Here is a 15,755-nt window from a genome sequence, read left to right on the forward strand (position 1 = left end):
TACTTGTTGAAAGAAATAAATTAAATAAAAATCTGACAATGACATGTGATTGCAATAAAGAAAGTCATTTTTATTAATTTACTTATTTAATTTATAATTTTTAATTATTTATATCTGTTTTATTTTTATTTTACCTTTTACATCTTATATAATTTTTGTAACAGAATGTCAAATAAAAATATGAAAATGGTTTTGAAAAAGAGAGAGAAATTGAAAAAATAATTCAATCTCAGTGTAATGTTTGATAATTCTGTTACTATTAATAAAAAAAACATATATAAATAGATTTAATTAATAAAAAAAATATGTAAATAATTTTTAAAATCACTAAAAGTCCTAATTCCAATCAATAAATTTAGAAGATAATAAAATTAAATAAAGACAATTTTTAGAATTTAATATCAAGTATTTTCATTATAATCAAATTAAGTAATAAGATATTTATAATAATTCACACACTTTAATCAATCAATTGATAAGTTACACCGATAGTTATTGAATATAATGCATCAAAAGGAAGTTCTTGAAAAAAATTATGCTTCAGGACAATTCAAAAATATGGATGACAAAATCAAATACTTAATAACAAAAAAATTATAACACTGTGAATTTTTTATTTATTTATGCATGTTGATTTTTGTTGTTGTTGTGATTAGTTTATCTAATAATTATAGAACTCTAAGGATTAAGAAATTTTTATGAGTAATGTTGGTTATGAGTTGTTTTAAATCGAGGTCAAAATTGATCAAGTTTAGGGAAAGTTGGAAAGAGGAACTTTGGAGCCATTGGTAAACCTTTTTCCCTCTTACTCCATAATAGGACTTTGAATCTTTCCCCAAAGTTGAGTTGAGTTATGGTGTCGTGATTCAAAGCTTTGAGAGTTGAAGATCAAAATGTTGGTGTTGTTGTGTGAAGTTGCTAGAAGGATTCATGCTCTTAGTCTTCCTTCTTCCTCTTTTTAGGTGATTTAGAGGTAAGAGAAGCTTGTAATTTGTTGATTACTACTTAAATAAATCTTACATTGGTTGAGTTGTTGTTGATTGGAGAATTAAATACCTTATCATTTGAGTTGTTGGAAGTTTTGAAGAAGAGGTGGCTAAATCCTTGATTGTTTATTGTTGCACGTTGTTAAAAATGGTGTTTTTAAATTATTATACTTGTTTATATGTCTTTTGTGGTGATGCATGTTGGTGAGTTGCTAAAAAGTTTAGGTTTTAGAGTAAAGATCGTGATTCTACCAAATGCAAAATTCACCATTGTGTTAAGTGTAACTTCATGATGCTAAGTGTGATGCAAGTCAAAGATTCTCTGCCTCACTGACATCGAGTGTAAGATTGGTAATGTTGGGCATGGTTGTCTTAAGGGTTTTTTAACTTGGTGATGTCAACCCTCGATTTGAGTGGCATCAACGTGATTTAGGTAGCAGTTTTTTACTTATACGATGTCAAGCGCAAGTTGAATAGTGTTAGGCATGAGTCAAGCAAAGACACTTTGTTTGAAAGAGGCCAAACATGGAATTAGCTACGGTAGGCATGATTAACACATGGGCTTTCTACCTAACCTACGTCATGCACAAGTAGAGTGTCATCGAGCATGAGCGAGTCAAAGGCTTTTTGTCTCAATGAGTCAATGACATTGGACATAGGGATAATTGTGTCAAGCATGAGTTACCAAATGAAAACTTGATTGTTATTTGACTAAGTGTTGAACAGTGTTGAATTGATTGAAGTACTCATATGATGTATGTTGAACTATGATTCTAGTTCATTATGCATTGGTTTTTGGATAATGTATAATGATGTTTAAGTTGCTTAAAATTGAAAGTTGAATCATGGTAGAGTTGTATGAAAGGTAGTGTTAAAAGTAGCTATGTCATGGATGCTTAATGCATGTATTTATGCTATGTTGATTGACTTAGGATTAAAAGAGAGGTGTTATTTTAAAAAATGAATATCCTGTTGTGAAGATATGATGTTGTGGTGCTTGACAAATCTAATTGTTGAAAAACCCTTTTTGAGTACCTATCTCTTGAAGTTGAGTGTTGATTTTCCTCTAAATCCTTAGTTAATATAGTATGGGGGTCAAGTCAAGTCATACTGATTAAAAGTGACAATTGTAGAACCGTATCGGGCAAGGTCAAGCTATATGTGTATGAAGTGATCAACCAAGTAAGATACAAGGTTAAAAGCTAAAATTTCTAACTAAGTACTATAAGGAACACAATATTTGGAGAGTAGTCGGTAGACTCAGATATGCATGTTAAGGCTATGATAAACTCACACCAAACTATTTTATGCTCAACAAGAATATTAAACCTCCCCAATTTAAGTGACAAAATTTGAAAAATCATGTTGTATTGTGATTGATATCCAAATTTATTGTTGATTTAACAAATCTAAAAAGATCGTGTGTTTTAAGTTGGCTTGATAGGATTAAGCCACTTAGATTATTCACCTGTGTTGTAAGAGATTTCTTAGTTGAAATATGTGACGACAGAATATAATTATTGTGTTATGTATATGTTGTGATTGATGAGTTGTGTTATTCATATGTTAAATTGATATGCTGATAAGTTGTATGGTTGGATTGTAAGTTGAACTACTGTCATGTTGTTAAGTTGTAAAATCATGTTGATATGTTGTTCTATGTTGTTAAGCTGAGCTTTAGGCTATTTTGGAATGTTAAGTTATTGTTGGAGATGTTGTACAACTAGTTTAATATTTTTATACTATGTTGTTTCTTTTGAATCTTACCTTTACATTTTTCTTGTGATTGGATTGTGGTGATTATTCTTGTTATGGGAGTAGGGCATGAATAAATTGGAGGATGTGCCTGTTTGAGAGCCATGCATGAGGATGAAGGGGTTGTTGGGCTGCTTTGATGTGGTTATTTTTATAGTAGTTGTTTGACCTGTTTGACCAACAACTTAAGTTTACATTTGCAATCCATATATATATATATATATATATATATATATATATATATATATATATATATATATATATATATATATTGCTAAATGTATATTCAACAACTATTTGTATGTCAATTTTAAGTAGTTAGATTTATATTTTTTACTACATAAAATATTGAATTGTAAAGTATAAGGACCTATCAAATTGTTATAAAAATAGTCCAACAATTTATAATTTTCAAATAATAAATATAATAAACATTATTGTCTATTTATGACTCATAAAAAAATTGCTAAATAAAGAGAAATATAATATAATACGTATCATACTAATATATAAAGGAATTATTTTTTTCTATAAATATTTTTAATCTCCACAATTATTTTTACCATTATATCCTCAATTATTAAAAAAAGAATTCTTTTTAGTAACTACTATTGACCAATTATTTGAATAATTGCTTAGTTTATTGTAAATAATCATTCAATCTTTTATATTTTTTTTAATTCTTTTTTTATTTTAAAATATATTGAAAAATACGAAGTGTCTCATTTTTTTCTCTAGGTTAGATAAGGTAGATCATTTTGTTACTCAACTATTAGATAAAGGAATTAGTGATAAAAAAAACAACTTAAATGTTTGTAATTCAATGTTTTTCATTTTTGTTCCTCAAAATTATTATTGTAAAATTTAAACATTTTATTTTTAATTTATGTTGTCAAACACAATTACAAAAACGCTAACTAGCTAATGTCACCGCTTGTTATGTCAACAAGAGATTAGAAATAAAGAAAAAAAATTACATGAATGAAAAAAATAATACATAGATTAAAAGAAAAAAGAAGACATATGTGTAGATATAAATAAATACTTAAGCTTCAATAAAATATATAAATTTAATTTAAAAATAATATAAAATAAAAAATAAATAGCAAAAAATTATTTTAATAATTACTTTTTCTCTCATTTTTTTTATTAAACACAATAATATCACTTATACATTACATAAACTCTCGGACCCCTCTCACTCATCATTCATCATCCTTCCATTTTAGTGTTAGCAACTTGGTAACCGAAGAATGTCTAATAATTTAAGCATCATTTTAAAATAAATTTATGCACAAAATGTCTGATTGTCATTTTTTTTACAAAAATTATAAGTCAAGTATCTATTATCTATCATTCTATGAATATTGTACAATTCTCGGTTAACAGCACCATATGAAATCTTTGATTTTTGATTTTTGATTTTTTTATAAATTTTTTTAAATGTTCTCCTGTAACTTACTCATATATGATCTAACATAAAAACCTGTTTTGGGCCCATTGAAGATCACCAACCTTTATTAATTATCTTCGTATTATTGTAGCTGTCCTTATACTTCAACTTTCAACAATCCATAATGGATTACGATATTGCAAAGAGTAAATTACACGGAAATTGATTCAAGTTTCGCAAGATTTCATAAATACTTCACACTTTTTTACTTTTACAATTTTTTATCATATGTTAATTTATAATAAATTTTTAAAATTTAACCGGTTTATAAAATATATTATATGTAAGGAACAAGGAAGTATTATATAAAGATGAAAATGAATAAAAACAAAAAAGTTATTTAAAAGTAAAGTAAAAAAATAAAGATAGGGGATGATGCGTGTGAGTGTGATTGGTCCCTGACACATATGGAGTGAAAAGTGAAACAAGTGTAAGTGTGTTTGGTGAAATTTTTACTTAAATAATATTTTTTTAAAAAAAAATTACAAAAATATCAACTGTGCAGGTTTATTTACCAACGTAGAACTGTTTACTGTTCATGCTCAGAATTCGGTTCCCGGGGAACCGAATTCTGAGCTTCAAAATCTTATTTTTTTTGTTTTTTCAACTCAGAATTCGGTTCCCGCTTTTTTTTTTTTTTCGTGTATGGGGCAAATGTGGGCTGATCTGGGAAGCGGAACGGCCCGTTCCAAAAGCAGAACGGGCCGTTCTGCTTAAAAAAACAGAGTGCAAATTCTGAATGTGAAACGGCCCGTTCCAAAATCAGAACGGCCCGTTCTGCTTAAAGAATTTGCACTCTGTTTCTTTAAGCAGAACGGCCCGTTCTGCTTTTGGAACGGGCCGTTCCGCTTCCCAGATCAGCCCACATTTGCCCCATACACGAAAAAAAAAAAAAAAAATTTAAAACCAACTCAGAATTCGGTTCCCCGGGAACCGAATTCTGAGTTGAAAAAACAAAAAAAATTACATTTTGATGCTCAGAATTCGGTTCCCGGGGAACCGAATTCTGAGCTTGAACAGTAACTGGTTTAGGGTTTAGGGTTTAGGGTTTAGGGTTTAGGGTTCTATCTTGGTAAATAATCCTGTACAGTGATATTTTTGTAATTTTTTTTAAAAAAAATATTATTTCAGAAAAAAATTCGTGTTTGGTTCACACAAATGAATGGTTTTGATGGGAACATTTCACTTCTCCAACTCTTTCATGGCTACCCATTTACAGGTTGCAATTCCAGAACACAACCTCTTGATCGTCGGTCCTGGGGTTCTTGGCCGTTTGGTGGCCCAAAATTGGCGTCAGGTACTCACTCTCTTCACTCATATCATATGTGTTCTTTCATTTTGGATAAACAAATTAATATAATATTGTTAGACTTAGACATGTTATATAATATTACTCTCTTACTTTGTTTATTGGAGCAGGAATACCCTGGTTGTCAAGTTTTTGGACAAACAGTTACCACTGATCATCACCACGAATTGACTAAACTTGCTATTAATCCCTCTTTGGAATGGACCAAAGCCTCCCACAAATTTCCTTATGTCATTTTCTGTGCCCCGCCTTACCAATCCTCCGATTACCTTGCTCATCTTAGGTCACCATTCTTATCATCTCTTTCTTCCAAAGGAAACAAAAAAGGACAATTTTTTTTAATGGGAAAATTAGTTTATGTGCTATGATACAATCATGAATAGTATGTTGGTTTAGATTGTTAACTTTTATAATAATTAAGGTAAAAAATCGTATTAACGATCATTTCTATTGCACCGATGGTGTACAGAAATTAAACTAAAAAAAATATTGTTATTCATGTTTAAGAGTTGTTTTTATTCCGACCTTATGTGTGGTGGACTGTCAACCAATCAGGCTGGCTGCATCATGCTGGAATGGTGAAGGTTCTTTGCTGTTTACATCAAGCTCTGCCCCTTATGATTGTAATGATAATGGGTTTTGTGATGAGGTAGGTCTAAAACATTCTTTGGCTGCTCTCTCTCACTCTTTTGTTGCATAATTTGTGCCATTCACCATCACTTATTTTCCTCATCTTCAGATGCATAACATTGTAGAATCATGTTTGCCATGTTTTGGGCATCAGTGTTGACAACATATCTTGTTCATGTGATTAGGTTTTTTTTTGTTTTTTTTTCTGTACAGGATAGTCCAGTGGTGCCAATAGGGAGGAGCCCCAGAACTGATGTCCTTCTAAAAGCTGAAAAAATAGTGCTGGAGTTTGGTGGCTCTGTTTTAAGACTGTCTGGACTTTATATATCCTTTTCAGAATTCAGTTTACTAGGATTTCAATTACCCATTTATCTGGTAGTTATCTCTAGAGTAATGTTGTGTCTTCCTATAAATCCTCTTATTATCTTATAAAGAAAATATTAATAAAAAAAATAAATTTATAATGTTTGAAAATATACCAACATTCAATATGTTTATGCCTATTATCTGCTGCCAACCTTGACATTTTAAACAAAACAGATAAAGGTGCTCATGTTTATTGGTTAGAGAAGGGGATTGTTGAATCTCGTCCTGATCACATCCTGAATCTTATACACTATGAGGTCGGAATTTCATTGCATCTTATTGTATTCTGTAAATTATTTTCAACATGATAGTGGTTTTATTTGTATTTGGCAATAGAAATCTTTAAAACTGTTTGACATTGAGTCATTGAGGTATTGAATTTAATTTTATCCGGTTTACCATCAAAAGCCAAAAGATGTTCGTTGATGTGCTTTCTCTATTCTCATCACAGTCGCATATTTGGTTTCATATTTTGCATTTCACCATGAGACCAATTTTAGTCCCTTAACGAACTTCTGGTGACAGTTTCTGTAGAACATTGCATTTTTTAATTTCTAATTTTGGTCATTTAGACATTTATACTGTTTTTAATATGAAAATTTGGATATTTTGCTTAATCTGCCCCAGGATGCAGCCTCCCTATCTGTTGCAATTTTGAAGAAAAAATTTCGTGGGAGAATTTTCTTGGGTTGTGATAATCATCCCTTATCCAGGTTACATGCTACCCCTTGGGTTTGAAATTATTATCATGGACACAGTAATTGCTTCTTTCTTTCTGATATTTGTTCCTCATTCTTGCAATTGCTGTGTTAGGTAGTGGTGCAATATATGTTTCCTTCTCTCTGATCCTTTCTAAATGTTGGCAGGCAAGAAATAATGGATCTAGTTAACAAAAGTGGGAAATTCAGTAAAAAGTTTGAGAAATTTACAGGTAAATAAACACTCTTTTTGATTTGTAAATGGTAGATTTGAGATCGAAAACCAATAGTAATTAACAAACCATTATCACCTATGTTGCAAGGGTACACAAATGGTACTCATAATCAACTATTTTTCTAACTTGTTTTTTAGGGTGCTATCACTGTGTCACTCATGACTCAACATTGTAAAAGCATCCTTGAGCCTTTGTTTCTTACCTTTGCAGGAACTGATGATCCTCTAGGGAAGAGATTAAACAACTCCAGAACACGCCAAGAACTAGGGTGGGAACCCAAGTACACTAGCTTTGCTCATTTCCTTGAGACCATCTGATTAACTCGCTGTTTTCTCCATGGTGACATTATAGATAGAGAAAATTACCATGAATCATTTGCTAAATGAAAGCAGAAACACTTAATTTGTTGATTGATATCAAGATTATTTTGCATATAAATTCTTACTTGCAAGATTTATTTGTTTAGCCTTGCTGTGAAGGGGTATAATAAAGACATGGTCAAGATGCATTGGTAGACTATGTTTGGATAAAATGCATATTTTTGAATTTCAAAACAAAATGAAAACGAAGAAATTTTTTACTTTAAGAATTTAAGTACTTTTGAGTTTTGAGTTCTCCTTACTGATTCTTAATTATGTTGTGCTTGTAAGTATGTATTATCAATGTTTTAGAAGTATCATTATCCAATCCTGTACCTGGAACTACATGACAGTACTCTCATTGAAGGTAAACGCAATATAGCGATAATTAATAGTATCATCATTCACAAGGTCATGTGCGTATCATTTTGATCAAGCATAATTATGAAATATTATTGCAATTTTCAAAAGCTATTTGTGGATATCATTTCTCATTTTGGCTTGAAAGATGCATCTTTATTCCCGCGAAACTTGACACCATATGGTTTGAATCATTGGAAAACTTGCCTCACGGCCCTTTTTTGTGATAATGGATACTTCTATTTTTTTTATATCGCCAAAATTTTCAATGTGGAGTGGAAATTTGTGATATTTTATAAATTAAGAGGCAAAATTTGTGGAAAAATCTTTAGGAGCAAAATCCGTAAGATTATAAAACTTTTAGAGACAAAAAGTGGAATAAAATCATTAAGTAAATAGAGAAATAGACAGTAAGAAAAAGTTTCCTAGCTTAAGTGAGTTTATGAAGCAAAACACTCGTTATTATTTTAACTAATCAAATCTTTTATGAGTTAAGGAAACAAAACTTGACTTGATTTATGTTAATCAATGTTTAATGTGAATTTAGGAAGCAAAACATGATTATAATTTTAATTTAGTCAATTTGAATATAAATTATAAAATATGAGAATTTTCTTCCTAATTTACACTATAAAAAAGAGTTAATTACTTATATATTACCGGTGTAAAGTTTTTTTATACTGGTAACCAATCATATATTTTAATAGTGTCATGTCAGTTGCTTATTTAATGAAATAAAAATAAAATAAAATAATTTAAAAAATTTTATTGATTGCCAATGTAAAAATTTTTACACTGATTTTGTATGAATGATTAACTCATAAAAAAATTATCTACTTGCACACACTTACCTAAAATATTTACCAAACTAGCACCTCACACTATTCATATTTTACGGTGTGAATTTGGATTTGAGAGATCCGAGTTTATATCATATTTTTTTTTACTTTTCAAAACTCTATTTTAAAATTTGGATCTTTCTAGCCCGAATTCTAATAAGCTATTATTTGATATTTGTTCATGTACCTAATTATTTTAGCTTTGTTTTCTAAAAAAATTTATTTTAACTTTGTGTCTGTTGAAGCTAAGAAAAAGCAAGGATTTAGAAGATCAATGAACTTATTATCAAAGATAAAGAAATGGATTATCAGAGTTTATGAATATCTATAATTCTTTTATCAAAAAATGGAAGCATATATTTAAAACAATGATAAATTATATGAATTAGAGCTGAGATTATACTTAGGTTGGAGTTTTTCTCATAATTAATTTTTTTTAAGTACTGTTTTTCATTTTATCTAATTGCCTACTCAACTCCTCTTTTCTCCTTTTTCGTTCATATATATATATATATATATATATATATATATATATATATATATTATGATCATATATAGTGTTATCAAATATCTTAATTTGATAACATTTATTATGTAATTATTTTATTTTATTTTTAATAATGAAATTAATGATATATGTAAAATAATAACTATAAAAATAAGTAACAAATATAATAAATAAATAATTAAAAAATAATATTTTTCATTCGTTGATATAAAACTCACTAAAAATGACGTTGTCAAATTATTGATAGATATTAATGGGGAATATTCACATAGTTATATATATATATATAAAAAAATTGACCTATTAAAAAAAATAACACTTAGATACAATTTTTTTTATATGCGATTAGTGTTGTTGTTCCATTACAATTACATCAATATTATATATTTAACACTTAGATACTATAAGTAAATTTTTTCCTTAAAAAAATAGTTAAAATTAGATTGTAATCAATTGTAAATACAAGTGAATCCTAGTGATCATATGGAGATAGTAGTTGACAAAGTTGTGTTGTACTGTTCTACTACTATCATATGATATGATATGATATGTAAGAGTGAATCCTATTTGGATAGTGGATGCAAAATGCAACAGGCACGCCCACGTCATCTCATCACCACCACCCATTCGGATTCTCCTCTGTAAGTGTAACCACTTCCACAGTTCCACTTCACTTTCCACTCTCCTTCATTCCTCACCTCACAACTCTTTCTTCTGCTTCTCAATCACACTGCAACCCTTTTCATAGCTCCCAAAATGTCCCTCTGCTACACCAACTTCATCTCACTTCACTCCCTCAACCATCAAAACCTTTCCTTAACCTTCTCTCCAGAGTCCCATCACTCCATCAACCTATTTCCTGTCAGGCCTCGGAAACCGCACCACCCCATCAACTCCACCGCAGAAAGGTTCAAACTTTTTGCCTCTCTCACGCCATCCCAAGCAGTTGAGACCACCCCATCAAGTTTCAGGAGCAAGAGCCCCAAAGATGTCAACGTCTTGGTGGTGGGTTCAACTGGGTACATTGGAAAGTTTGTGGTGAGAGAGTTGGTTAAGAGAGGCTTCAATGTCACAGCCATTGCTAGAGAGAAGAGTGGAATTAGGGGTAGCAGTGATAAAGATCAGACTTTGGCTCAGCTAAGAGGGGCCAATGTGTGTTTCTCAGATGTTACAAATTTGGATGCTTTGGAGGAATCTCTGAATGGTTTGGGGAATTCCTTTGATGTTGTTGTGTCATGTCTTGCTAGTAGAAATGGAGGGGTTAAGGACTCGTGGAAGATTGATTATGAGGCAACAAGGAATAGTCTTGTTGCTGGAAGAAAACATGGGGCTTCTCACTTTGTGTTGCTTTCAGCAATATGTGTGCAGAAACCCCTCCTTGAGTTTCAGCGTGCTAAGTTGAAGTTTGAGGATGAGTTGATGAAGGAGGCTGAGGAGGATGGTGGATTTAGTTATAGTATAGTGAGGCCAACTGCATTTTTCAAGAGTTTGGGGGGTCAGGTTGAGTTGGTGAAGGATGGGAAGCCTTATGTTATGTTTGGAGATGGGAGGTTGTGTGCTTGTAAGCCCATAAGTGAGGCAGATTTGGCTTCTTTCATTGTGGATTGTGTGCTGAGTGAGGACAAAGTTAACAAGGTGTTGCCAATCGGAGGGCCAGGGAAGGCATTGACTCCTTTGGAACAAGGGGAGATTTTGTTTAGGCTATTGGGAAAGGAGCCAAAGTTCCTGAAAGTTCCAATAGGGATCATGGATTTTGCCATTGGGGCTCTTGACTTTCTGGTTAAGATCTTTCCTTCATTGGAGGATGCTGCTGAGTTTGGGAAAATTGGAAGGTACTATGCGGCGGAGAGTATGTTGCTTCTGGATCCTGAGACTGGAGAGTACAGTGCTGAGATGACACCTAGCTATGGGAATGATACATTAGAAGAGTTTTTTGCAAGGGTTCTGAGGGAGGGGATGGCTGGTCAAGAGCTAGGTGAGCAAACAATATTTTAACATGGTTGTGGTTAGATATGTAAGAACACAATAAGTCAATTAGAGCAACCAGTTTTGTTTCTGTAAATGTATGTATTCAGCTAGAGTCACTGTAATGCTTACAAGTTCAGGCATTGTTGAAAGAAAGTCAAATCTCTGGAAATGAATTATTATTGAAGATTCATTCTTCAATTGCATTGCACTATCATTCCCCTGTTAATAAATTGCTTAATGCTATAGCCTACTGGCAGTTGAGTTTGTTGTCCTAAAACCAAGTTCATTTTTGTTCTGTAAGGAGCTGGATCAGTGCATAGTGCATACTGATGTATTGTTGATACTTCCTCAAATATACCACTACGTAAATTTTCCCATGCCTAATCACTATTGTCAATTGATTACTCAAAATGAGGACCTATTTAAATGGATTGACTAACGGCATGTTTGGACTTGCATCTAATTTCTTCAAAAATCACGATTAAGTTGATTTTGGCGTAGAAGTTTCATTGGATAGCTTCAGGTGTTCACGTCTTATATGTATGTTTTAGTCACTTGGACATGCATCCAAACATGCACTAAACCGTATTTTAAAGCACCTATTGGTTATAACCCATCAAAGTCTCCTGCAAAAAAGAAGAATTTCTTCCTTGCATGACATGCATGGAATATATCCCACTGGTATATCAAAGTTCACCAAGTTTTAGGTAATGTTGGCCGCTTTAGTAGTGATCTTGCTTTAGCATAGTTTCCTGTGCGAATGCTCTCGAACCTGGTGTACTAAAGGGAGCCAGGGGGAGTATTTGATTTGCACAATCAAGTATAAAAGCATTAATCGTATAACTTGTTCTTCAATAATTGTAAATGTTTTATTTTTTGAGGGAGCAGGATAATTGCAAATCATTTTTAGCACAAATAGGTTGCAAAATACAACTAGGATCCATGGAGGACATCGATTACACACGAGAAATGCTAGTAGCACATTACATAAACTTTTCACTATATTCTTTATTATCATATGAAATTCATATGAAACACACTGATTAGGAATTGGACTTGCATCATTTAATAAAACTCGTGAATTCCATTAAATAACAAAGACTGTCGAAAAGAATGTTTATAGAGAGTGTGTTGTTAACATTCTTCATTACACATAGTCAACACCTTTGAAGAAACACTCACAAAAACAAAAGGTATTCACGTGAATCTATGATGACTATTAAGTTGGCACACTGGTGACTTTGTGAACAATGTGACTCTGGAGTTGAGTTCATATGTATGTTGAATGGTCATGCTCCTTCCATCTACTTGGGAACTCGACTGTGAATGGTGAAAGCTGAAAGCCATATGAGCAGGACAGTCACAATGCTGCCAAACAAAGCCACTGATATGGAGCCAGCAAGATGCCTACAGAACTTGTCGTAGACATTGCAAACTTTAATCCAACCGACATGGCTGTTGCCCTTTAAACCAACATATGCCACGCTTCCAGCTGCTCCTGTTGCTGACGCTGTTATCCCCAATATCAGCTGCACCAAGTCATGGTGAACAGTTTATCATAATTTGTTATGCTTTGTATATATAAAGCAAGAGAGTTGAGAAGAGAAGATGAATAGCAGTGTGGAAAGAAAGGTTAATTGATAATTACTGCATCCCAGAAGAGAAAGTGGAGGAGGAATTTCAATTTGTATTCTGGCTTCTGAATCAGAGAGATAGATACCAGAGCAGAGATGAGAGCATAAAGGCCAGAAACACTGAATGCAGCCACAAAATATCTGCATGCATATCATATTATATTTCAAGTTAAAATTCTTATTAAGTGATCTTTAGAAGACTTGTTGGACAGAAAAAAAGGAATCAAATAGAACGAGTCTTTATAAAATTATAATAAATGTATGTAAATGGAAGACTTTGGACCTTCAAACTAAAAATGAAAAAATACTTGAGGAACATTATCTCAGCAATATAGAACAGAGAGGAAAAAACAAAAAGTATGCACACAAAAAAGAAAAAAACTTTGTCCTGTGCATGGGTCATGGATTTTTTACCTTTTACTTGCAAGGAATTTAACCTTTTTTTTTTTTTTTTTTGTGAATGAAAAGTTTAAATTAAGATAAGACATAACTTTATATAAGGTTAGAAAGAACTACCAAATTATTTGAAGATTTCCAATGAAATTATAGATTGTTTATCTCATTCCCAGGATGAGATTATTTACTTTTGCAACAAAACTCATATACTAAAGAAGGTCAGCATGTTACATCCTTATGTTTTAGAGTAGTCAAGTCAAGAGGTTGATTTATAAAGTGATTTCCACTAAGCATGAAGCAGAAGCAGAAACACAAAATATCTCTAGAGCTCAAAATAATTTAAGGAAAAAGTTCAAGCAATTAAGGAAATTTTTTAAGGTTGGTACAATTCATATTCATAGTGCTTTTTTCCCCATCATTGATTCTTCTTTTGTATCAAGATATTTGATATCATATAGAAAATAACTAACTACAGAAAAGCTGCAAAGAATTTGAATGATTCTCAACTTACACAAAAGCCGGTGAGTACTTGAACTTGGCTGGCTGTGGTACAAGCATATTTAGGAAGAGCACTAGCTCTGTTTGATCACTGGAGACCATCACCGCAAGCGCCACCACTGATGCCACCAGCAACAGAAATCTGAGGATCACATCAACTTTAAAGTAGTCCACACCAGCCGGAGGCGGTGGAGTTGAAGATGATTTGTACTCAGTTTCTGTAGAAGCCATGAAGTGCTGATCTGCAAGGTGGCTAGTGAAATTGATTTGAATGGCAGGTACTAACTAGTAGGAGACTTAGTGGGACTAGATAGTTGCAACTGAGAGAGAAATGCAAGATATGGATAGTTGAGAGGAATAATCTATTTGCTTATATATACATATAGAAGGATTTGATATTAGTGGGGGAGCCAATTGAACAAAAAAGATGTAAAAGCAAATGAGTTAGTGTTCTCTGCAGGCTAAGTGATATGGTTTTTGAACAGTTGCTTGTTGGTGCCTAAGTGATTGAGTCACACAGCTAATAACGATAATTTTAGATATTTTCTTATTCACAAAAAATAGAACTTGGTATTAAGAAGTTTATAACACTCAGACATCTTTCTCAACCAATTGAGCTAGATTCATTCGTGTTGAAAATTTTGTATATGCCTTGGCACAAGGTTCTCATAAAAGACAATTTTTTGTCAGCTGAATAACTTAAGCAATATAGGATTATGATTATGTTTGATTGAGAATGTGATTTGAAGGTTTTCTTTTTGTTTTTAGCTATAGGCTATATAGCATGGTCATCACAAGTTGTGTTACTAGATGTGTCTGTATTTACGAGGCCAAATAAGCAGAGACATGTATAAAATTGTTACAAGTGTTAAATCTGTCACAAGCCTGTGGTCCTGCCTCCTATAATATAATCGTCTCATATTTATTTTTTTGCCAAGTTTGGTAGTATTAGATTAAATTCTCTTATGTTTCTAAAAACGTTTCAATAGAGAAATTAAAATGTATATATATATTTTTTTTAAATTACAAGACTAGAAAAATTAATTTTAAATTTGAGAGATTAAAACAAATTTATCTTATATTTAAAAAACTTAAAACATACTTGAGCCAATTTACAAAATAAAGTATGGAAGTAACTTTTGATCCAGGTTACACAATTTAGATGCAAAAGGATTACTATTGGAATTGTGAAATTAAGATGGGGAGTAGGGCCAGGGTTCTTCACATCTCTTCTTAACTAGTTTGATGGAAAATTGAATGTTAGTTTAAACTTCCTTTCAAAGGTTTAATCACACATTCGTGCTCCTTTGTAAAATATTCAAGACTAACAATGAAAACTATCTTGACCTTCCACTTCAGTTTGAAAATAACTTGGGAAAATTGTGTAAAAATGTGTTAACATATTCTAAAAGAATGCAAATTGTATAAAGAATGAATTATAATTGGTTAATAATGTAAAAAAAAAAAAAAACCATACTAAGGTGCATGTTTTGTTAAACTCATGATTTTTAAATCCAGCCGGCTGCCAATTAGTTCAAGTTTATCTTCAATTCATTTCTGGACAAATCCAATATATTGAGTGTTGCTAGTCCACATTCTACTGATTCTGGTAGGTTTATTTTATATAGTTTTCTCTCATTTTGGGTAGGTTTTAGAAGAAGGGTTGGTTTTTAAAGAAAAAAAAAGTCACTTTGTTTTATCTTTGATCTAATCCATCTAGTTTGAAATGATTTGACCCACCAAGAAAGAGTATTATCCAC

General features: G+C 31.7%; 3 protein-coding genes across 3 annotated transcripts; 2 read left to right on the forward strand and 1 right to left on the reverse strand.

Annotated features, from left to right (window-relative positions):
- Positions 1-5,203: 5,203 nt before the first annotated feature.
- EMB2799 (NAD(P)-binding Rossmann-fold superfamily protein) lies at positions 5,204-7,941 on the forward strand. The gene is made up of 8 exons (XM_083065441.1): positions 5,204-5,491; positions 5,614-5,786; positions 6,059-6,152; positions 6,347-6,462; positions 6,672-6,756; positions 7,127-7,212; positions 7,366-7,430; positions 7,644-7,941. Exons 1-8 carry the CDS (start codon positions 5,357-5,359, stop codon positions 7,748-7,750), a joined length of 861 nt encoding a protein of 286 aa, XP_082921567.1. The 5' UTR covers positions 5,204-5,356; the 3' UTR covers positions 7,751-7,941.
- Positions 7,942-10,067: 2,126 nt separating this feature from the next.
- On the forward strand, positions 10,068-11,675 carry PCB2 (NAD(P)-binding Rossmann-fold superfamily protein). Its single transcript, XM_020365311.3, has one exon. It carries the CDS (start codon positions 10,256-10,258, stop codon positions 11,492-11,494), a length of 1,239 nt encoding a protein of 412 aa, XP_020220900.1. The 5' UTR covers positions 10,068-10,255; the 3' UTR covers positions 11,495-11,675.
- A 682-nt stretch (positions 11,676-12,357) lies between these two features.
- Positions 12,358-14,618, reverse strand: LOC109804282 (CASP-like protein 1D1). Its single transcript, XM_020366087.3, has 3 exons — positions 14,009-14,618; positions 13,116-13,242; positions 12,358-12,996 (listed from the first exon to the last, which is right to left on the reverse strand). Exons 1-3 carry the CDS (start codon positions 14,224-14,226, stop codon positions 12,772-12,774), a joined length of 570 nt encoding a protein of 189 aa, XP_020221676.1. The 5' UTR covers positions 14,227-14,618; the 3' UTR covers positions 12,358-12,771.
- Positions 14,619-15,755: the final 1,137 nt, after the last annotated feature.

Source organism: Cajanus cajan, chromosome 1 (assembly GCF_000230855.2).
Source record: "Cajanus cajan strain Asha chromosome 1, NIPB_CcT2T_4, whole genome shotgun sequence".
Classification (NCBI taxonomy): Eukaryota; Viridiplantae; Streptophyta; class Magnoliopsida; order Fabales; family Fabaceae; genus Cajanus; species Cajanus cajan.